Source organism: Osmia lignaria, chromosome 13 (genome assembly GCF_051020975.1).
Source record: "Osmia lignaria lignaria isolate PbOS001 chromosome 13, iyOsmLign1, whole genome shotgun sequence".
Lineage (NCBI taxonomy): Eukaryota > Metazoa > Arthropoda > Insecta > Hymenoptera > Megachilidae > Osmia > Osmia lignaria.
This window is the reverse complement of record NC_135044.1, coordinates 4,430,052-4,454,233: the sequence shown is the minus strand read 5'-3', so window position 1 is coordinate 4,454,233 and position 24,182 is coordinate 4,430,052. Positions and strand designations below refer to the sequence as shown.

The following is a 24,182-nucleotide window of genomic DNA, read 5'->3' as shown; positions in this document are numbered from 1 at the left end:
TTCTTTTTAAAATGGACAATTTTTAAGAAATTACCTTTTCAATCAAGTTAAGATACTTTAATAGAATATCTGTTTCTTATAAAAAACGTGGAAAAAGAGTAAAAATTATTAAAATTTGAATAATTCTTTAAGCTTTTTTTACTGCGTGATTGGGTCAGATGATGTGTATTTTGATGTAACATGGCGTCTTTAATTGTCACAGCATAATAAAATTTCCAGAAGGATGTGAAATTTTTCTGAGTGTTGAATTTAAAACTCAACACAGAATGCCAGTTGATATTAACAGATTAACGGAAGGTTGGCTAGAATTGGAAAGTGACCCAGGTATAAATTAATAATTATGAACCTGTGCCATTCTAATGATGAATATACTTAAAATACCTGAATGAATTTGAAAATTGAAATACTTTTCATGGATTTGAAAACTATATACATTACATGGGAATAGTTTTCAAATCTCATTAATATATTTATGTACATGATACCCTATCATTAATGGAACAACTGTGATTTTATCCTTTTATGGTATTACAACTACAGTATATTTAGGGTGATATTAATATATATTTTACATTATTAGGTTTATTTACATTGCTGTTAGAAGACTTTGGAGTAAAGGGTGTACAAGTTGAAGAAATATATGATTTGCAAAAATCATTAGAGGGCCCGGTATATGGTTTTATATTTTTATTTCGTTGGATAGAAGAGAGAAGATCCAGGCGTAAAGTTGTAGAACAAGATGAAAGTTTTGTAAAAGATGAAGAAATTGTTAACAACATATTTTTTGCACAACAGGTGTATTTATCTTTATAAATTATAAATCATTGCATTGCTAAGAGCCTTTAAACATGTTCTATAATACATAAGAATTTGTTTTTTGAACTGTCTACTATTTTATAGGTGGTGCCCAATAGTTGTGCAACCCATGCATTACTTTCAGTGTTACTCAATTGCCCAAATATTCATTTGGGTACAACTTTATCCAGATTGAAGATGCATACATCTGGTATGTGTCCAGAAAATAAAGGATGGGCAATTGGTAACACACCTGAATTAGCATGTGCTCATAATTCTCATGCTATGCCTCAAGCCAAAAGACGTCAGGATAAAAATACTGGAGTATCAACTGGGAGATTTACTGGGGAAGCTTTTCATTTTGTTAGTTATGTACCAATTAATGGTAGATTATTTGAATTGGATGGTTTAAAACCATATCCCATGGATCATGGTCCATGGAAGGAACACGAAGAGTGGACAGAACAATTTAGACGTGTAATTACAGATAGATTAGGAATGGCAACAGGGGAGCAATTGCAAGATATAAGATTTAACTTGATGGCGGTTGTTCCCGATCGGCGACTTGCTATTTCGCATAAATTAACAATGTTAAAAACTAATCGACAAATAGTATTAGAAGCATTGCAACAACTTGTTAAACTAAGCCATCAAGATGGAACAGAAAAAAACACAAATGATTCTGAAAAGCTAGAGAAATCACATGAAAAGAAAAGCAAAATTGATGATGAAAATGCTTTACCTAATAGATCAGAAATTGATGAATCTTCTTCTATACCAGCTATTACTGTTGAAAGGAGTAATGATACTGCAACAGATACAGAAGAGCCAGCTTCAAGTATAACTTCTGGAAAGACTGAATCAAAGTAAGCAAATAATAATTTAGATAGGATTTATTTCCATTAAATATTTTATTGTTTAATTGAAATTGCCATGTATGTACATATTTCAGTGGTATGGAAAAGGTAGTGATGTGTGCATTAGATTATGCTACACCTCTTCAAATTCAGACTTCACCAGCACACAGTTCATCTAGTACTGATACATCATCTGAAATTGGATCTGCATTCAACTCTCCCACACAAGGTAAGTAAAAATTTTGCTTTGTATCATTTAACAAAGACGTTTTGTTGTACAAACTTTCTTTGTCTGACAGAATATTAAATTATTTGGACATGTCATTCGTATTGATTTAATGTTTTGTGAGTTGTCTGAAGCAGAATAACAAATATAGTAACGCGATTCAGATGTTGGGTCTTTTACTTTTCCATGTTCTGTACATATATTTTTTTCTGATACATTTGTTTGAAATACATTATCCGCACCAATTGGAACGTTTATGTTATCTCTCTTATTATGTATGCATTTGTTATAACTTTCTGTATCACATGTTCTTGTATATGTATTGAATGCTGTAAATAATGGACATGAATATTCTATTACAGAAGGCATTTTTGGTTCACACACGTAATATTTCAGACAGTTCGTTATATTTGGCGTGCGAATATTTTTTACACATGGAATAAGATGAACAAATTGCGAATCTAACTGATAACCCAACGATTTATACCGTTCAATGGTTAAATATTGTTTATTTCCCACGTTATCAGTAATTAAAATAATATTGTTATCATCTTCAAAATTGTTAAATGCCGTTGATAGTGGATTTTTTGAATTTTCTATATTTAACATTGATTTATTTGTATCACTTTTTTTTAGAATTGTATTATCTTCGGTTGTTGTATCTTGTAACTGTGCACCAGTTATGATATTGTTTTGTAAATTATTGTTCTGCTGAATATAATTCTGTATAAGATAATTCATTAACACGTTATGTTGATTAGGTTTAGAAAATTTTACTTCATTGGATAATGGCATTTTTGTGTTAGGTCGTGAAGGCGTAGATAATGATGATGCTAGAAACTCTAAAGGAATAGTAATCTCTTTATATACTAATAAGTGATGTATTAATTGATTTAGCAACAAGTACTGCTTTTTACTATCATTCTGCGCTTGCAAATAGTCATGCTGTAGATTATTAATTACAGAAATGTTATCCATGTTTATTTCATGCTTATTATCCATTGTTTCTTCAATTTCAATCAAGGGGTATGGAGTTGCCATTTCCGGATCAGATTCATCCGGAATGCTATCAGTGATGTAAGATGAATCAATGAGCTCAGAAAAGTTCACAGGATCTTGTGCTGATCCCATGTAACTAGTTTCATTTGAATCGATTAATTCAGGTATAATGTCATACCTGTTTGTTACAATAGATGATTCTGTGGATACTGTATCACACGTCCAAGAATCACCGGGCAGAACACATATTCGTAAATGTGGTTGAAATATCTATAAAAATTCCAAAATTAAGAATTGAGTCTCTGTTCATAATATTAATACAATGATAAATTATCTCACCAAGCCTTCTGTACATTTACTGGGTACCCAAACGTAACCGCCATCTGGAAGATTCACACAATTGTAAAATACAGTGCAGCTAGTGGAATGGGGTTTTCTTGATTCTGGACACTTTGACGATTCAGTTGTTATCAGAGTGAAATATAATATTATAAGTATGATTCTCATTTCGTTGATTTGTCACGCACGCTATTCTATAACAGACTAAATTTGATGTGGCTTGGTTGCTGGTATTATTTGCTTTTCACACATTCCCCCACGTTTCATCGTTGTCTCCTTTGACACCTCTGAGATACAGTTAGTTGACCTTTCCTTTCTGAGCATTTTTGTACTCTTTCTTCTTAAGTAAGAAAAGGTATTGTATTAGTAACAATTACTTTTGCATAATAACACTAGAGTACATATTTATTTATATTAAATAATCATATATTAATTTGTAGCATGGGGATGGAATTCTGGTCAGAACAGTCCAACATCGACAAAAGACTTTAAAAAGTTCGTTGTAATTAGAGTCGCTGGAGACGAAAAGAATGAGGCAGGTTTAAGTACGTATATTTCATTGCATTTCTTTATTGTGGTGTATTATATAACACCATAAGGAGCAGTACGTAAAATGTACATCCGTAAGTAGGTCGTTCTCTTGGGAATATTAATATAAACGGAAAAAGATTAGTTTCTGACAGTGGTCATTTACATAAAAAAGTCTGCTTGTCTGGAGAAGTTAGAATACCTCATGCTAGAGTGAAAACGAGTAACGGGGATACTGTTACCGAAGAGAAGAAGGTTGAGAAAATTGATCCAAAATTATGCTCAAAATATCCGGAATTGTTTGAACCACATACATTTGCACCCAAAGATCTTTTAGCCTTACTGAAGAACTTAGAACATGAAATAAGTATCTGTGAGACTAGTTTGAAAGATGAAAATGACAAAAGGAACAAATACAAGGTGAATATATCTTGAAGCAACTGATGAGGATGCATGTAATGTTTCGTATCACAAAGTATCATAAGATATCGTTTGTTTCAGATTGATGATTGTCGTAGAACGCATAATTATGATGAATTTATTTGCACTTTTCTTTCAATGCTTGCTCAACAAGGAAAGCTAGCCGAGCTGGTTCAGCAGCATTTGACTTTAAAGAAACATACTTCTGTGTCAGTGAACAGGGTTCACAGGTAAGACATTTAATTGGTTTTATTGCAATGTTATATCACTTATTCAATACTTGGAATATTTTCAGATCTTCGAAGAAAGCCGATACTCGTCAAAATTCTTCGCGTAGACGCCGAGGAAGAACCAAGTGCAAGAAACGAAAATAATCCCCGTATTGAATTTCAATAATAATTGGAACTGTTACCCCACCTATTGAATTGTCAATATTAAAAACCTCAGAATCGCAGCATGGAGATAGTTATAAGAAGTTGATAAGCATGTAAAGAAATCATACGACTGTTGAAACAAAAAGGGAGTGTGAATTATATATTACACTACGATATTAACCTAGCATCAGTGATGTCAAACAATCAGTACTTGGTTTATTTTTTCATTTGAAATTTAAACCATCCACTGTATAAATTGACTTTACGATATATTTTTTATATTTTCTTTTTCATGATATTAATGAACATACCCCTTTGGGTATATTTAAATCATTTTTATCTCTACGTCTATTTTCGTTTCGTATGAAATACATATGGATTTCATAGAATACACCAATACTTTGCGTTCTTTATTTTCCATGATGTTGGTCGTGTTTTCTCTCATATTTTCTTTCTCATTATTTCAGAGCAAGAACGATCGCAAATGAAACAGCAATCTGATATTGTCAAAAACATTGAAAATATTTATTTCGGTATTCATATACAAGTACACTACACGCTTGTGGATATGTCCCTTAGATCTAAATACTTATATCTCCGTACAGCCGGAGAAAGGATAATGAAAAGTGTCGTCTTGGAATCATATGTTTTATCAATGGACAACGATCGACTGAGTAGAAGTCGTTTTATCATACTGCATAGGAACTGTATTCGAAATGTCCTCGAAGAAGCTATTTCAGGGGTACGGTTGAAAAGGAGACACGATGATGATGGTTCAGAAGAAAAACGTTCATAGTTCCTTCTCCGGCCGATATGCTCTTTTTAACACACGCGTTCACGATATCAGCGCCATTTCCTCGGCACGAATAATAACAATCGTGCTTTTTGGCAAAAGAAAAAAGAAAGTGCAGTTTATGTACAAATATATTGATTCGTGGTCGGCGTGGCCGTATATGTATAGGTAACGTTTCCTCTTATTGGGCAAGTAATCGTGAGATACAGATTATTTTGGAATTTGCGAGTAGAACCTGCGACGAGATCTCACCGTACACGCACGGTTCGTGTGGCATCCTTTCTGATCACACAAACGTGACCGATCACGAGTTAACATTTTTTTATTTACAAAAGTAACGAGGTTTCGCTTTCGAAACCACGCGCACACGCTCTCTTTCTCTCGTTCCCTCTCATGCGACAAACGTGCTTTAATCTCGGGTTGCTAACAAAGCTTTCTAGCTTTACTGCGGGATCCGACATTCAGTTTCTCGTTATTATTAATAGGCACTCGTGGTATGTTACAGTAAATCAACTGCGGAACGGTGCATATATCGAGCCAATGTAAAAGTCAAATATTAGTCTGCATTCGTTTCAAAATAAATCTCTCGTCGTGCCAATACTATAAGAACTCTTAACTAGCACGTTTTTGTCCGACAGTTGATACTATTTTATACTTATATTCATAAGCGGCGAAATTGATTTTTGTCTTCTTTTCACTCTGAGCAAATTCTGTGAGGACACACGTTTTGAGCGGCGGTAAATAAAGAAAAATTAATCGAGCATCGTTCTGTCGGCTGTTGTTCGCAGAAAATTCTAACAACAATATATATATATATATATGTATATATAAACATGCCGTATAAAATATAGAAAATTCACGCAAGGAAAATAACGTAAAAAATACAAACGAGTGTAGAAGGGAGAGTGAGGAAGAGGGTATGGGTAAGAGGGATGTAAAAGGGGGATGAATACGAGATCCTTCCGCGAATAACGCCGATTAACGATTAATACAGTCTTGTGACGTGTCTTAGAAAAACTTTAACTGCTCAGAAGTGTATGGGATATACGAACGATATTCTTTTGAGCCTGGTTCGTGTTTCATCTCGAGAATTACTAAACGGCACCGAAAATAGGTGTGCGATCGCCGCATTCTAGGTAACGCTAAGTTCGTTTATTCGTCTCGATTATTCATCGTTAGCGCAGTTGTTTCCCGTGACACACAGACAGAGTTGTGTAAAAAGAAACAGTATTCTCGAACAGAAAATAAAGAAACAACGCGTTTTCTTTACCTCTTTGTTCGAAATACTTCTTCTCTTTTCCAAGTAGCTCCATTCGGACGATTAACAATAATAAATAAAGATATGCATTAAGAATACAGTAGCTTTCGATTAAAGTTTCGTGGCTTATCACACTGACGTACAGACGAGGATATCGATCGAACGCGACTCGTGAATTTTCTCTTTCTTTTCTCGGTAAATCGAGACACAACAATGTTACTAAATTACAACGAATCGTTCGACGAAGCTGTTGAATTGCTTTGGTTTGCTTGAACGTTCGATCGATGTCCTCGACACTTCATCAGAAATTTCGACAACTTTTATCTTCTTTCCAACTACGAGGATTCTTTTTAATAAGAGCTTTCCTCGTGTATGACCCAATTCGTTTTATTCTCTCTTACGTTATCGAAAAATATGTATATTTTTTTCATATGTGCATTATATATATGTATATATGTACACAGGACTGCGTAAAGGATTGTATCATTCTTTAGCAAAATACTGCTTATAATAATTAAAGGCGTTTAATAAAAAAAGGTTCGAATGATTTCTAGATGAAAGTTTATAGAACATTTCTGTTCATTTTGACGAATATAGTGTTCAAGTTTGACATAATCCTTTCTGAAAATCCTGTGAACATTCCATAATCAGTAGGCTCGCTTAATGTAGTCTCACGGTCCAGCTGCACCGGCCGATGTATCGAGGATATCACGAGGCACCAAAGAACGACATAATTAACCCGAAATATACACGTATCCTTTCTCTCGCTGTCTCATTTATACACATATTTACACACGCAGTCACGTTAATCGCTAATAGTAAAACGTATAAAAAGAAAAAAAAGAAGAAGAAGAGAGAAAGATGATCTAGAAGACGCGAGAAGAGACACCAACGAGACTGGGGAGGATCCGTTAAGTTGAAAACGATGTATACTTGCAATGTGTTATCGAATGGTTGTCGTTAGATTGAATTTCAAGAAAAAGAGAATCAAATGAATGAAAATCTTTGCACCAAATGCGAAGACATCTCTTTCAAGAAAAGTTCCCTTCCTTGTTTTGGAAAGGAGAAAAGACAGAAGGGAGTTACTGTGCCTTTCGCGTATCGATGCTGGGATTAAGTTGTTTAAGCATAATTGGCGGTAGTGAAATAGCCGGTTGCGCGACCAATTATCGATTCACCGGGAGAAACTTGGGACCTCGTTAATCCGAGAATCTTCGAAGTCGCGCTATTCCTTTCCTTTCTGTTAATTTCATCGCGATATTTGATACGTAGTTAGTTCAACGAGAATAAATAAAAATAAAAATAAAAATTGAAAAAAAAAAACATCAATCGTGTCCGAAGAGCCTCGAATTAACGCGAATTCGTTTCTCACGGCAATTTCGGACGATACGAATCGAATATCGAGTCTTGAATTGATTCGAATCGTTGTACGGGTCAAACGGGTACATGACAGACCCGACTCAATTAGCCGCTACACGACCATCCGAATCAACAAATGAACTCGCTAATGACGATAATGATAATAATATTAACGAGAGATAGCCTAAGAAAGTCTTACAGCATAAGTTACTTATAACACCTAGGATCTGTCGCATCTTTCTTATCATCTTAACTCATCGTTACGATAGAGCGTGCGGACCGGTGTATGGGACACCCAATCGTGTCAACCGGGGGCACCCGGATCCTCGCACTCGACCGAATTAAAAAACCAAAAACAAAAAAAAAAGAATCCTTTTTTCTTTATACTCTCCCGATAAAAAAGCTGACTTGACTGTTGCCGTTCTTTTTTCACACATCTCTAGTCGATCTATAGATAAGAAACCGTACATACGATAACACGCGAAATTGGCCGATAGCAATAAAAAGAAAAAAGTACACGAGGATCCAATACTGCAAAGTCGGTAGTAGTCGCATACGAAACAACGTAGATGCTTGTTCTTCTCGAGTTAGTCTCGTCACCGAGGGAGATCTGTACAAAAGGGTAGAAACTCAAGGGAGAATATATCGCGTGACTACTACTTACTTTCTACTACCAACTAACTAACCATCACACTTGGAACGTTCGCGCGATCAGAGCGTCGAAAGTCTTTCTTATCTCTCCGGATTTTCGATGCGAGATACGAGGGAATCATCGCGGTGTCGCCATCGTGATCGCCGTGTCACCTTGGATCGCGAAGAGGGTCGGAAAGATGGCTATTCACGATGGAACGAAAAATGGTCGGTCGCGAGTTCGCTCGGGGGCTGCGAAGATACGGGCATTCGCATTCATCTCACGGCCCGCTGACGGTGGTGTTGACGGGCAACGAATGACCCGTGACCAGACTGTCCGCCGGCTTGCCAAGGCGGAGTATCGATTGAAGGGAAGCGACTTCGGAGGCGAGACGATCGAGCCTCGACTTCACCTCCCTTTCGCTTTCAGGAACGGTAGGGACGGTGGGCCCGGTCCATTCGGCCCCCAAGGAAATGCCCGAGTCCCGTTCGTCGCTGGATCCTTCGTTGTCCCATGGTGGCGACGCCCTTGGTCCTGGCTCTTGTTTGATACCCTGAAGTGCCAATAGCGCACTGGCCGCGTCCTTGTCGCCGATACGCGACTTGTGTCTCAGTTTGTGGGGCAAACTGTTGTTAGCTGCCGGATTGACCGTCAACTGAGGGCCCTCGTCACCGCTGCCGGACGACAACTCGAACGGCGATTGCGCGCGTCGCCCGCGGGACAGGTTTAACGCGCTCGTCGTGTCGAGGTGCATGGCCGATACGTAGGGATGGGGATATTGGAAGCTTTCCGTTTCCGGGTACGTGGTAGTTTCGGGAACGTACAGTTGTGCAGGTGACCTTGGCGACCGTGCTCCGCTTACCGGTTGATGGATAACGGACGTGTGCACCGGGCTCGGTGTCCTGGCATAGAGTAGCGCCGCCGAGGGTGGCAATTTTGCCCTTTTAACGCTAATAGGTGGTTCGGCTGGTAGCGCGGCGAGCACGTGTTCCGTGCTGATCACAGCTTCGCCACAGATACCAAACTTGTCCCTTATCGCCTCGAGCTGCGCCTTCAGGATGTGGTTCTCCTTGCTCAGCTCCATCACTCGTTGCTCGAGCACCATGTCGTTGAAACGCCTCTTCTCGCGAGACCGCTTGGCAGCCTCGTTGTTGCGTCTTCTGCGGTCCCAGTAGCTGTCATCCTTCTTGTTGTCCGGTATGAACTCCCGTTGCTTGCGCTGAGAAAATAGCTCTTTTCTGATGTCGAAGTTCGGGGGGAAATTTTCAGGGTGTGTCACCTGTTGGGCATCGTGATGAAGTTGTTGTTGATGCTGCTGCTGTTGTTGCTGCTGCTGCTGCTGCTGCTGCTGCTGCTGCTGCTGCTGTTGGGCCTGTTGCTGCTGAGCCTGATGGTGGTGATGGAGGTGCTGGGGCTGTTGCTGTTGCGGCGGTGGCTGTTGAGGTGGATGCTGGTGTTGCTGCTGCTGCTGCATGGACGGTGGCCCACCATGGTGCGAAGGATGCGTCAGTGGTGGCAAAGGTCCATGAGCATCGTGTCCACCATGACCACCGTGGCCGGCGTGTGCCATTGTGTGGGTGGCCGGCATGTTGCTGTTCAGACACGCGGTCTCACCGTTGATCGGTGATCCACTCTGACGGGCGACAAATTCTGCCACCATAATTTGTCTTCTTAGTACATCTGTAAAAGAAATAGATAAGAATTAGCGACCGAACGCGATGAAGAAACACGAGAGAAATGTATGCATAAAATATCGCGCGAGGCGACGGTGAACGAAACGGCCGTGGAATTAACAAGAATCATCGTGTATTGTCTAACGGGTCCAAATGTCAAATACCGAAGAGAACGATTCTCGAGTTTATTAACGGCGGTGACGAAAGTAACGCAGCGTGCCAAACGATTATACGATGATGATGACGATGATGCCGATGTCGAGCAACCCCCGCATCGCATTAATCTAGTTACGCTACGACACGAATAGAATCAAAACAACCGTTTGCTTCGAACGAGTGTGCATTTTCTTGTACAACGTTACAACTTGCACGCAAACAGGAACACGTATCACGCTCTGAAAATGGTGAATACCATTTCAACCGCATTGTTCCATCGTGTGCTTGTCCGTTTTGGACGCAGTGTCCTTCCAGACGTCTAAACCGAACATCTATTAATCCAATGTGACAGAAAGTACACGTTCCAGCAAGCACGTTTACGATCCTAGCCACGTACCAAATGTAGTCCTTGTACGGCGGTATCACGCAACGCTCGAATGACGGGGACCATTATAAAAAGAAGGTCATCACGGAATCAGGAAGAAGGAAAACGCTCTTGAGAAGTTTTCAATAAACGGCCTTCCCTAGATTACCTTTTTTTTCCACTCCCGCGATCAACAATTACGCGAGCTCTATCTGCGATCATATTTCCGGATTCGAATTAGACGACCTGTGTGATTCGATCGACCGCTATCCTCGACGTGATTCAATGTGGTCATTCTTTTCCCGTGACACATAACGCTCAATAATGTTATAACAGAGCCTCATCCAAGAATTGTAATCAAATCATCCTGATTACCCCTCTATGACGCACTCTTATGAAAACCGATCGTCATAACCGATATAACACGTCGAATAACACTGTTACGCGTGGATGCAAAATATAATTGATTTATTCGTTATGCCGATAACAATCGAAGACCAATTATCTGTAGCCGCTGCTAGGCTTCCGGCGAAATCGATAGAGTTGGTACCACCCTCGAGAAAGGGATAATCCCTTTGTATAAATAATATTCATTCGTTCTTGAGCCTTCCTCAAGTTTATTTCCTCCTCAAAACAGAATTTATTTCCAATATATATATATTCAATGATGACTCAGTTCTAGGAACGATTGTTCATTCACCTAGCTTAATTAACCGCATCATGCAATTCAAATGTATGTCTATTCAACTGATCGGTTTTTTACAATGCAGTAATCGAGTGAAACACCACTCGAGTGCTTGAAAAATATAGTTTTATCTGCGAGCCATTTTCAGTCGAATCGAACTACCAACATGTAATAATGTTATCAGACATTTATCTCGTTACAAAGTTTCTTATCTATGAGAACAAATATTTGAAAAACGAAAAAAAGAAAAAAAACAATAGAGAAGATTGTCAAGTAGCAATAATGCGTTGTTAAGTGTATTGTCCAAGGTGCACGTTCTGTATACAGGATGAATGATTCGAGGAACAATACATTTTTACCCAGAGTTTTTACGAGAGCACAGTAACTGCGTTAAATCGTTTATATAATGATTTCCAATGTCTACAGTGTTCTATTGATCTATCGCATTATGTATTTCGGTGGCTCGAAGGCGATCCTTTTTAAATATACGTAGGTGTGATGACAAAGAATCAAATCCACCGGGGAAAAGCTGGTGGTAAAGCTTTCGTAACCGTTACACAGTGAGAGCGGCACCGACGAGCAAAGGTGAAGAATTCCAAGAGATCGAAAGACGTGCTCGTACTGCCAACAATACCGGTCCGAGTACGAGAAGTCGCAAAATAGCCTTGGGTAAGGTCGGGTTCCTCAAGGTCGAAAATGTCAGTGAACTCAGCGACGAACATTGCCCCTCAAAACATTACCCGTCTTTCAGAAAATTACTTTTGAATAATCGAGCTACAACTCTACCTGAGTTTGAATAATTTAGATTTTGGCGCCATTTTCTGTGTAGTTTGCATTGGTCAAACGAACGATTATATAAAATGTGTATATGCACATTTCTATGAGAAATATTCATTTTTTAATTTAAAAATAAATCAGAGAGAAATAAATTAGAAAGTTTGATGATATTCGAAATTTCATACGTAAAGATACTTTTGACTTCCTGTGTGAATCCAAGATGGCGGACCCTCCCCCGTACGAACGTGAGGTACGTGCGATTGTAATAGCATTAAAATATTAATTTATAAAGGTAATTAACGCGTGATCTTTCCGCCAATTATCGTAACATACTAGGCAAATACAATAAGGTCATAATTTTGTTGCAATCCGTCGTGTTGACTGTAATTGATCTGATCGGCAAATCGTAGCTTGACTCGTTAATGAAGTTACATGTAACCGGGCAATTAAAAATAATTTGTTGTTATGTCCACTCGTTAAACGAGTCGCGAATGTTTTCGTGTTATGTACATCCTTGATAAATGCGCGAACATTAATTCAAACGCGAGTTGCAGTTATGTAAGGGAGCACGTGTGTCTCGGGAAAACGTGCCACGTGCTGCAACGTAGTTGCCGGCCGTTTACGTATGTATCGTATCGTGGATATATTTATTTATCCAACCTTCGGCATTTTTAATATGGAAATATTGTTTAAGTTTCGAAATTGTATTCATCTGTTCATCTGTTAAAATATAATTTGTATTTTTCGAGGCTATAATTTTGGCGCGAAGAACGCTATGCACCGAAGTTGCGCGCGCAGCTTTTCGAGTATCGAACGAACCTTTCGAGATCGCTGCAATAGTTCAAGTATCGCAGAAAAAGTTTCGAGACCGGAAGTAACGTTATTCTTGACGCCAAGTCTTGTTAGTCGCACGTGCCCACGGAAATTAGCGATTAAAGTTCGGTAAACGGTCGTTTTAAGTGAAAATATTTATTTAAATCATACGAGCAATGTATGACAGCATGTACAAGTGAAAAGTGTGTGTTTATTACATGAAGATGGATTAAACAGATGTGGAATTCCTCCGCCTGTTCTACCCTCTCTCGAACGCGTCATTTATAGGTATGTATCGCCATATTTTATCCAATTATTCGCATTTCCTATATAAATTCGATTGTACCATCTTATTTTTGGTAAAAAAGTAGTCAAATTCTATTTGTAAGCGTAAGTGGTTAGGGTAGCTTCATTGTTAAACGCGAAGAAGGGAGATAGCAAAGTCGATAGATCGATCATCTGAATTAATCGTTGAAGCAGGCGGCCATGTTACATAAGGGTTTCGTTGCATCGTATACTCGTGAGTTTTCTATGTCCACGTGCTCGTTTGTTGGAAGTGAATGTCAACTTCTTGTACCGTAGAAGCCCCTTACTATCCCGGTAAATATGTCAGCATACGTGAATCTCTTTTAATCACCTACTTTTAGTCAAGCAACGTGTCTACACGACCTCACAATTATAGTTTCGTAATCCGTTGAGAGCGTCCTTCCGTTTATCGATTATGTATCTTGTACCTTAAACTATCTCTAGAGAAGCTGTGTCATGGTTAGTCAGAAACCTGTCTCACTTAAGAGATTCCAGGAAATGCGGTTGATATACCGACATTTTATAAAGTAGAAACGCATGCAATTCTAATTTTTATGCGCGAACTTGGAAATGATGTTTCGACATTGCTCGCCAGAGGGCACTGAAGGGTTAACGAGTTAGGCTATGGACCTTTACCATTTTCCTCTTAATTTTTTTGAAAATATACCGTGTTTGATAAGCAGTTGGAAATAAATAAGAAAATTAATTTTATAATATATTCCACCGCGTGATCTCGTAACAGGCTTTCAAACGCGATAAATAAATTCCGAATTAGTTATAACCCCACAAATATTGTGTACAGTTTAGAAGTCCGTTCGAAATTGAGCAATCAGCTGGAATTTCACTGGCAAAGTTACGTATACAGGAGTTCGGGTGACTCATATCGTCGCAGCAAGTTCTATCGATCCAATGATTTTTGCCAGGGCAAAAATACCGCCCACGTAAATTTCTGTAGTGACGAAATGCATATATAGCCATCATCCTACGTTCTACCGGTATACGCGTTATTTCGTCGAACGATTGCAAAACACAGATATTATTCAAATCACCGAATTTTCCCATCCACGTAATACAACAATCCAAGAACTGTTTTGAAATCAAACCCACATGCATTTCCGTTCAACAGGTTTGCGCGTTGCCCGAGTCCTCTTTGGTCGTTCTCTAGTTTCGTAACATGACCGATCGAGCTTTCGTGTCGATAAAAGTCAACGACCTTAGCAACCTATGATCTATCGATGCTAGTTCTAAAAACGATACGCTAAACGCCATCCTTTGGTCTCGAAGGAAAACTGAGAAGCTCGTCGATAAAAATTGCATCGCTTTCCAACGGATTTTTGCATTATTACAGGTAAAGAAGAAAATTACGTTTCTCGATGACCGGTAAAATCATCCATCCTCGTCTGACCAGTTGGGAGGAACCGAATCACCCGGAGGCTCGGGCTGCTACACAACACGTTCTTGGTGAGTCATATTTAGCCATTACATGTTGCTTTACGTGTATATTAGCATGCACTAACGGGAGCCTGAGAGCTTACACGCTTGTCAGCCGTGTACATGTAAATACATAGGCGCACGCACGTGCGCGTGTACCAGGAACGTAACGAGAGACGAGGTTGTCGCCCTTTTCTCGAAAATTTATCGGCTGTAACGCACACGTGCCGCGACGACGGTGGCGCAACTTTACAGCTCCTCGTAAACCTTGCTTACGATTCGTAATTACCGAAGGTCTAAGGACCTGATCGGAATAATGATACAACCTCGAACGAGTTACAGTTTCCATAAAGAATCGATGAAAACGGCAATTATAGAAAACGCGGTACATGTATCGTGACGAAATCGTTCGATTGCAGAAATCAGCATAGGTATACGCGAAGATCGTATCGATAGGGGTACCGATCGCGAGTATGTAGCTTTCGTTTTATGTCTCGGGGTCAATATTTCTCCATGCAGGATAATAATAGCGGACCCTTGGCGTGCGTCACGCACACACGAAATAATTACGTAGCATTGGGTAAGCGTTGGAATCGATCCGAGCTGCGTTACTCGCGTTAAACGTTTTCTTCGTACAATTGCGCTTGTTTCTACGTAACCAATAAACATCACTGTCGATACTCTGGTAAACCGAGAAACGATAGAACACTCGTGTACCTCCTTTCTTTTCGAACATAGCTCTGATGCAACCACCGACGCGTAATCGAAAGGAAATTCCACTGAAATCGATAGTTGGAACACGCGTTTCGTATCATCTGAAATTGGACGCTTTCGATAACGATTGCGACCTACCTAGCCGTCGACGCAGAAATCACGTGCCTTTCGAACCGGGCAAATCGTGTTTCGCTTTTCGTTCAAAGTACGGACACGCGTTTACTCTTCGCTCGTGCAAACAGGCGAAAATAACGCGTTGAATTCGCGGCAAGTTTCTTCAATTATGAATCGCAATTAGATCGATCCGCGTGCGTCACGTGCACCCGTGTCGATCGGTTGCGCAACGTGACACTAATCGTAAGCTCCAGTAACTCGTGACGCAATTTAAACGACAACGTGTACGTACACCGAGCGAGTTTTTTCTTTCCATCAGCAGCCGGGATTAGTATCTGTGCGAGTAGAATTCGTTGGTAGTAGGAAAAAATCGGTAAATACAAGCGCGATGCTATTAATATCGCTGCGATGAATAATTCCTATGACGCAATTGCATAATATCCTGTTTATTCTTCTTTTTTTATCGTTTCGGGTTTCTATTTTGTAATCCGTCGTGTACAGTAGGCGACTAATCGAAAATTACGTGTTACGATGTAACAAGCCAGCTCCGCGTAGATAACGCGTTATAAATAGAAAAAGAAAAAGAAGTACGATAGGAGTATTTGTAAGTAGGTAAGAGAATTGTTTATAATATGCCGTGGATAAGCGGGCCTTTCGAAACGAAACACATCGATTATTATTAGCGGCTACTTTATCGAAGGTTCTGTAATTCTGTATCTTTTATCCTGAAAAAGGGGAGGCGTGTTTACGCGTCAGTGGGAATGACGAGTATCAGGGGCCGGTTAATTTGTCGAAAGTGGAGGAAAAAGATTATGCGTGAACGGGGACACGGGTTTCGTTGTCACGCGTGCACGTGTATATTAATCGTCAGCAGGATTGCGCAATGATCGTGGCCGCGCACGTGGACCCACGACGTCGGTTTCGTTTTCTTAACCAATAAAATGCTTATTAGCAATTCTTTTCCTGGAACGAGCAGCGAGAGGAAACGTTTCCTCGTACGGAGAAACACGGAAACCCTTTAACCGATTCGATTTTCTGCCCGATTACGTAAAAGACAAGTCTCGCGGCGAGAAGTCGCGAAATACCGCGTGACGAGTAGCGATCAATCGTGACCCGGGGTTAGCAGGAATACATTTTTTTTTTTTTTTCTTCCTATGGTCGGCTCTTTTCGAGGAACGTGGCAAATGCAAATGCAACCAGCACAGTTCCACTCTCGGTCTTCGCGGAAATATATTCGCACGATATTTCAGTGTCCGTTCACGGGATTAGTTTTCGACGAAGACGTTTCGCATGCGAACACACGTACGCTCTGGAAATAATCCTTGCGTTCGTTATTAGTTCAGCCATCTGGTCTTGAATCGGTGTCCGTACAAAGAGACAATTGTAACCGGCTAGTTGATTCGACAGTCGAGTTACGTGAGTCAGCTGATATACCGGGTGTGTTCGAAAATCGGCCGACGTAACGGTGCTTCGCTAAACACTGCCAATTTAAACCGCTTTTTCATCTTTTCTTTCGAATGGCCTAAATTGTATCAACTCGAGTGCGTGACGCACGATTATGTAACGACAAAAGCACACTTCTTCTCTTTCTGTTTAAAGGCCACCGTGTGTGCGTGTCGCGTGCGGTATAGTTACACTCCACTATTCTCTTCGTCGTTCCTTCTTTTCCATCTTGTCTCTCACGACTCGACAAACTATTCCCTCTCTTATCAACGACTTAAAGGACCCGACCGTTATCCGTCCCATTATCCTAAAACTGGACTCGCGAGTTACCAAATTCCTGCTGTTCAACCACGTGTCAATTTAGCTCCTTATCTTATTCTTTACTTTATTTCCAAGTAATATAACGGCAATTTTAAAATAAATAATTTATGTAAAGGAATTTTAAATAACGTTTGCTCCGATCGTCTACACAAATGTTATATGTTTGGATAAAAAAAAAGACAGAAAAATAAAATTACTAAGGATGTAGATTCCATGAACCGTCTTTTTATTCGCGATCATAGAAGAAACGCGCGTTGTCCCGTGTACGGATAAGGTGTTACATAACGCGTTAGGAGGCGTGTTTGCTTTGCTAGCTTCATTCAATCACGCTGCTTATCGTTTCCAAGATCTCATTAACCATCGCGTTAATGATATATCAGAAATCTTCGTTATCTTCTTATCGAATATTCCGAAGATATTCGAGAACAGTTCGTGCCTATTTTCGAATCGTATTCGTACATAGATAACGAAAGAAGATTATGGGATTAATTTTGTGAAATTTTTTGGTTAATTTGCGGCGACGATCAACGGTGACCCCCACGGCATTCGAGGCGTTAAATAACAAACAGGCGGATGAGTAGCAGCGTTCCAAAAATGCGACGATAGAGCGGGAGGGCTTGAAATAGTTTCTCGAGTACGTCGAACTTTAAGTACAGTACACATAAAGGCATGTGCACAATGCCAGCAGCCACTCACCGATATACAGGGCGTCTGTATATGTATACCGGTTGGCCGTGCGTGTTACGATTGCGGTCAGCGCTCACGTAACAACGAGCACTGATACCGTTATCGGACCGACACAGGCATTTCGAACCGGTCTCCGATTTCGTTTCCCGCTCATTATGCAATTGGCCCGCGATAACGCGACCGCCAACTGAAAAACACAAAAAAAGAAAAAAGGGAAAAACACGTGACCCTCTTTCTCTCTCTTTCTCTTTGAGCTACATTGTTCATTCCTGTCACGGTACGCACACACGCGTCCTGTTGAATTTTAAACAGCCGATTCGTTTGAATTATTATTTATCTTTCATCTATTTCGTCGTTACGGTTCGATGAAACGATTACGGCCAAATGTCGAAACGAGAAACCTTGAAACTTCGGAAGGATAAGACCTTGAGAGATATACGTACATTTTTCAGCCATTTAAATGTTAAGAAATTTTATGTAACATGACGCAACGAAGGAAAAATTAAATAACGTTCGTATCCATCTTTATTAAAATCTCGTTTCGATGCTGTAAGAAGCACTAAGCGCGACTTTTTGGTTTCAACTTTGATCTCTATTTTATACAATCGTGAGATGAGTCGGAAGAATCTTGATAGGAAAAACTGGAGCAGAGTGATGTAATAAACGGAAATAAGGAACTGATCAGTGACTAAGCGAGTCGTTTGGAATATAAATAATGTTATAGAAATCTGAGTCACCCTGTGAGTGGCTAACTTCTTCAAAATCTTAACCTTCCAAGGCTGCGCGCAACACGTAGTCGATCCCGATTCTTTTTACTCGTCGATCAGTGATAATAATTGTACGAGGCGGGGAGGGCTTTTATCTGGTGCGTTCGAGCGAGGGCAAACAATAGATGAAAAGTCGTGTGTTATCGTTAAGAACATGCGCGACGCGGGGAGGGCGGCCTTTAAGGTAGGACAATGGCAAAGTACAAAGAGTATTTTCGGTCCCGTCATCCACGTAATTATCGGTTATCTCTAAATTTTCACGCGTTCCACGTGAGCTTACGCGCGCAATACGTTCGCGTTTCTCGTCGGCCGACACGTGACCTGCGGTAACGTGTTAGCCTCTCGTGGATATACGTTTTCCTACCGAGCGTTCATTATGTAACGAACACGTGGAAGATATGTCGGAGCGGGAGTGAAAACGAGCAGACAACCGTAAGTAAGTAGGTACACGATACGTAAGTAAACACGTTCAACGTTTCTTCGATCGATGATGGGAGGGAAAGGACGATAGGAGAAGCGATCGGTTCGCGGTGGGCGTTTCGACCGATAAACAATCGCTGCAGAGAAACAGACACCGGCTTAAAGAATAAATAAAGCGGTCTGGCGTGATGCAACTCGCTCGGTATGTACCGAAGAAATCAGTTCCCTTTCTCGTTCAACGTTGGCGAATAGTTTTGAAATTCAAACGAAATGAAATGAAAAAGAGAGAGAAAGAAAAAATCATTTTCAAGTATCAAGTTCATTAGCCGAACTTGACGATAAATAAAAATTCCTTTCATAATTAACCGATACGCATAACTATTCGATAACGTGCCTCTTCTAAGCTGTTCGCGCGCGCCTTCTCCCGCCACGTGACTCCTACACGTGCACACGCTGTGTTACGCTAGACCATTCACCTTCGTTGCATAATACAAACGCGAAAAGGTCATCGGGAACAACGGAGAGCTTGATATTTCCTAATATGATTGATAAACCGTCGACTGCTCGATCACGCCGATCAAAGAAACTCGATTCGGAATCGTCTCACGATATTATTCGCGAAATCCATTTACCCGTGATTGTTTTAAATGAAAGAAAATTTTTAAATCTTCTTACCTGTTAACAGGATGCGCGATTATGTCGATCGAAAACGTTCGTAAGATCGCGATCGATGACGCAAGATTCACAATGTATCACCGCTATTAGATATACGGCGTAAGCTTGGAAGGGAAACGGTATATCGGCTCCGCGATTCGTAGTCGGCTACGTTTACGCTGCTACTGCGCTCGCGCGTCTCCGCGCGAGCTAATATAACACGCGCTCGCGTCATGCATTTCCGCGGAGCGTAGATACCGCTAATCCGGATTGATGTGACACCAAACACAACCTAGATCGACCGATCGAGATAACCGAGGCTGTGCAACAATGCACGTAACGCGAGTCCCCCCGGGTTCACGACTGACCTCATCCGTCTATACAGACGTATCTAGTTCGAGACATTTCACCGCGTTGCCGCGATACGACAGGGAAATTTTGCTCTATTTAAAATTTCTCGACCGTGTTTGCATTTCCTTTCTCGAAATTTATCGATATCCAAGCCTATACTTATCCTATATACTCGGTGATAAGCGTGGAGCGCGATCGGGGAAAAGAAATTGGTATAATTGCGAGTCTAGAAGGAAGGAAGCCAAGTATCGTGTACGTTGATACACGTGCGTGCCCTTCGCTCCAAGTCCGTGAAGCTTATTACACACGCTTGCTTTACGCTACGACGAGGCTGAGAGTTCTGCAAATTAGGCCGTGGCCCACTTCGGGGGCCACGATAGAGTAGAGAGAAGGTGGCGACCACGATCACGGCGGAGAGGACAAGTAGTAGTGGGATCGATGAAGGATGGGGGGATATAGAGAGCGCGAAACGCGAACCAGAAAACGAGGAGGGGGCAGTTCCCGTTTCAGACGACGATCGCGATCGAAACCTTTTCGAGGTGGTATCGATCACGTGGATCTTTTCAAAATTCATTCGATAAATGTCGCCTTTCGTTATTACACACGGAGACGACTGTTTTATCTCGAAGGGTTTTTTTCAATATCACAGATCTCAATCGAGATCTTTCGAATGGTAGCCGGATATTTAAAATCCACTACATGTGTATCACTTAAGAAAACGAAAAGTATCTAATACGTTTAAGTATCCTTCGCAGGGATATTTGGTTAGTTTTATCTTAGGACCGTTCCCCAAAAACGTTTTCTTTCAAAACGGATCCCTTACGTCACCCAGTCCATAAACATGAATTCCTACCTCGAGAGTTTCTCCATTGTCTGGAGCTGCCGATACTGGAAATATTTTTTCCCAAAGCGTCGAAAAATTTTGGGAAACGGCTAGGTTGTACGTGTTGGCTAGAGAGAGATAAGGATCAGAATCCTCTTCGCTTCGTCACGAATGACGCAACGAGCTGTGCCGCGTTGCTCACGACTCACGCGTTGCACGAGACTTTCATAAGCGTCAGGTATTTTCTCGCTTCGTTCTGCTATTACTCGATTTTATTTCTTTCGCCTACTTCTACTCGCAATTCATCGAAAAGAAAAAAAAGAAATTAATGATTTTCATTTATTTTCACCGTTGACCGGTCCGACAGCAGCAACGCGTGATTCAGAGGCGATAAGGCGCGGTGATAAGATACGCGACGACGTGAGATCGATCGAGACGAAAACAATGAATGCACAAGGTTTATTGCGCCCGCGAATTGCAGACGTTGCGTCACTCGATCCGCTCGAAGGTCGGAGCCTGCGGGACGATTCATGCTCCTTTTCTTACCATCGCGAAACGGAATCGCCGCGATTTTATTCTTCGATCATTCCCACTCCCTTCCCTCAAGTTTTTGCAACTTTTTCAATGACGCCTTATCATTTCGGAACGGATGAGCCTAAAAATAACCGCGTCGCGTCACGTTCGTAATCGGTGAAAATTCCAAGCGATTCACTGTTTAATTTGATGCTTCTTCTTTTTTCTCTTTTTTTTTAACATCGCGACAATTGTTTTTAACGAGCGACACTGCGACGAGATTTTAAGGTCAAAGTCCTGTTCACCGCGTGACAAGTTGGCTGGCTTGATAAGCTTCCCTTCTGGAAATCATATTTACAAGGCCGATCGCTGGTCGCGATGAATAAACAATCGGGGAAAAAATAGAGAAACGATAAAGAGCGAGGTTCCGTGTGTGTAGAATCCTTTTAGTAAAAATTCGAGGCAAATCGACCTTTACTCACCAATTTTGAATGATTCTCTGGAACACGATCGAACGACAGAACAGCGATCCACTTTTGCCTGGTCGATCTGATCGTTGAACGCAGACACGGCGCGCGATCAGCACTCGTCGATCGTTCGAAAATGTTTTTTTTATTTATCCGCGTTACACGGAGACAGTCACTGGCTGAGCGTTAAGTATCCCGTTTGTCGAAGTAACGTAACGAGAATCACCGTCATAATAACGCTTCTGTTATCGCGTCTCGCGATCGTAGCCTCTTCGTTCAGACGAATGGGTTTTAATCCAGCAGGCGGGATTGTATCTCCTCTTGCGTCAAACGTTGACACCACCAAAATCAAACCAAACGGAAATAAAGTCGGTAGAACAGAGAGTGTCAATGATTCTCTGGCAAACGTACTCGACGATGAGAGAAGAAAAAAAAAATTTTTTTTTCTAAAGGCACACGAAGAGAGATAACACTGAGCGAATAATTAAAATTTGCCGAATCAAAGATGCACGGGTTTTACTCCGATGAACTTGAACTCTGTCGATCAGGTGACAGAAACTCGAGCGTCTAGTCTGTGCGTGTGTAGGTACGTCAAGACAGGTCCGCTGTTACAGAGATTCTGGCCCCGATTAGAAAACGACAAGACGGAAACACGAGTGTTGCACGGAGAAAACGCAGCTCCACTCGGTACGGTGTCCGACTGCAAACTGACTGCACGCTGCGCGAGACTCGCGACTGCCGTCTTGGCCCCAATGTGCTCTGGCTTCGGAGTTTGATGCGAGGAACGCTGACGCGAGCGGTCACGTGTGTCCGTGTGTACGTGATCGTGTCTGCCGGCGTTGTGCCTTCGATCCTGTGCTAGTGAGAAGGTTTTTCACCATGGTGGGGTCAGATCCACCCGCCGGGGGAAGGTTTATGCCTGGTTTATGCTCGGTTTATGTTCCATCCCCACCCGTAGTCACTGACAGCCCGTTCTGCGTCAGAGTGCCGACCGTTTCATCCCCACTCCGCCGGTCCTCTTCCCCTTCTCGGACTATCCTACACTTCCCCACTCGACGCTTGGGTGCATCGCGTCAAATCTTTCGGCCCGAACCACGCACCCTTTCGCCGTGCGACCGATTAGATTGCGTCGCGCGACCACGCGGACCGCTTCGTCTCCTTTCGTCATTTCACCTTACTCGTAATACGTGTTTCTCTTTGCATGGAATCGATAAAGAAGATTATCGTTGCGATTCGATGCAAGTACGTAGGTTTCCTTTTCATTTTATTGCCAGGGCTATTTACTTGTCAAAGTTCCACTCGAGGAGCTGGAACGACAGGTGTAACGTGGTCGTTAATTAAAGTATCAAGGAACGGCATTGATCGATGTCGCGACACGTCGCAACATACATATTGCATAAAGTGGCCGAAGTTACAGCACCCTTATCTTCCCACGTTTCTCCTAAATTGTTATTTTGGCAATCGGTAGCCTTAGGGTATCAAAAAGCAGGTTCAGCCTGTTGAAGAATTTGCCCTCGTGGCAATGTTGCGAGCAAACCATGGGTATCGTTGCTCAAATTCAAACGAAAAAAAGCTGACTATGGCGCCTTGAACGCGCAGAACGTGTTGCGAATAAGTCTGCCTTCGATTTTCGCGATAGGAGAGAAAAAAACATAGATAAAAAGAAAAATTGATGTTAGGATGGGGTTAGTAGGCGTGCTGGCAGGCAGATCGAATTTTCTTCGGTGACGAAAAACAAAGAGCGTGTCGGGTGTGCGAGCGCCACTTGGACGAGTCGTACGGTTGCAAGGACCCTCCACCTCCTGCTCCACCTCTGTCCTCTACGAACCGAATGCCAGACAACGAGGGCATCAGCCCCCATGAATCACCGCCGGTCACCTTCACTTTTTATGCAAGTTTGTTCTCACCCAGGCCTAGCCGGTTGAACGAATCCTCGCGCGTCCATATGCCTGTCTGCCTCGAACGTAGAAATCGATAGGGAAATTTGCGTTGCAACGTAATCACGGGAAATTAAACATCTTTTGTTCCGAGTAACCCCGCCGATTATACGATCGCTGCACCGTTGGAAATTTTTTCCTCTCTGACGTAATCGACTACACGCTTTCAAGTAACTATCGCTATCTT

The 24,182-nt window shown here is 41.4% G+C and overlaps 4 protein-coding genes across 8 annotated transcripts in view; 2 read left to right on the top strand and 2 right to left on the bottom strand.

Moving 5' to 3' along the window:
* The first annotated feature begins 114 nt into the window (after positions 1 to 114).
* Positions 115 to 7,912, top strand: calypso (ubiquitin carboxyl-terminal hydrolase calypso). The gene is made up of 8 exons (XM_034319891.2): positions 115 to 324; positions 581 to 795; positions 901 to 1,661; positions 1,748 to 1,881; positions 3,657 to 3,761; positions 3,848 to 4,164; positions 4,246 to 4,394; positions 4,460 to 7,912. Exons 1-8 carry the CDS (start codon positions 267 to 269, stop codon positions 4,536 to 4,538), a joined length of 1,818 nt encoding a protein of 605 aa, XP_034175782.1. The 5' UTR covers positions 115 to 266; the 3' UTR covers positions 4,539 to 7,912.
* On the bottom strand, positions 1,880 to 3,571 carry LOC117602198 (uncharacterized). Its single transcript, XM_034319905.2, has 2 exons — positions 3,217 to 3,571; positions 1,880 to 3,147 (listed from the first exon to the last, which is right to left on the bottom strand). The coding sequence occupies exons 1-2, from the start codon at positions 3,382 to 3,384 to the stop codon at positions 1,909 to 1,911; spliced, it is 1,407 nt and encodes a 468-aa protein (XP_034175796.2). The 5' UTR covers positions 3,385 to 3,571; the 3' UTR covers positions 1,880 to 1,908.
* Positions 5,040 to 22,915, bottom strand: LOC117602200 (uncharacterized). Of its 3 annotated transcripts, XM_034319916.2 has the most exons (3): positions 22,074 to 22,915; positions 9,859 to 10,259; positions 5,040 to 9,798 (listed from the first exon to the last, which is right to left on the bottom strand). In XM_034319916.2, the coding sequence occupies exons 2-3, from the start codon at positions 10,237 to 10,239 to the stop codon at positions 8,860 to 8,862; spliced, it is 1,320 nt and encodes a 439-aa protein (XP_034175807.2). In that variant the 5' UTR covers positions 10,240 to 10,259; positions 22,074 to 22,915; the 3' UTR covers positions 5,040 to 8,859. The 3 variants fall into 3 exon arrangements, with proteins under 3 accessions (XP_034175807.2, XP_034175804.2, XP_034175806.2); XM_034319913.2 differs by having other exon boundaries at positions 5,040 to 10,259; XM_034319915.2 differs by lacking the exon at positions 22,074 to 22,915 and adding an exon at positions 19,926 to 22,032 and having other exon boundaries at positions 5,040 to 10,259.
* LOC117602215 (caveolin-3) overlaps positions 13,044 to 24,182 on the top strand; it is a 176,667-nt gene continuing 165,528 nt past the window's right edge. For all 3 annotated transcript variants that reach the window (XM_076691580.1, XM_076691579.1, XM_076691581.1), the window contains exons 1-2: positions 13,044 to 13,335; positions 14,702 to 14,814. The gene's annotated coding sequence lies outside the window, so the exon portion shown is untranslated. The remainder of the gene's footprint in view (positions 13,336 to 14,701; positions 14,815 to 24,182) is intronic.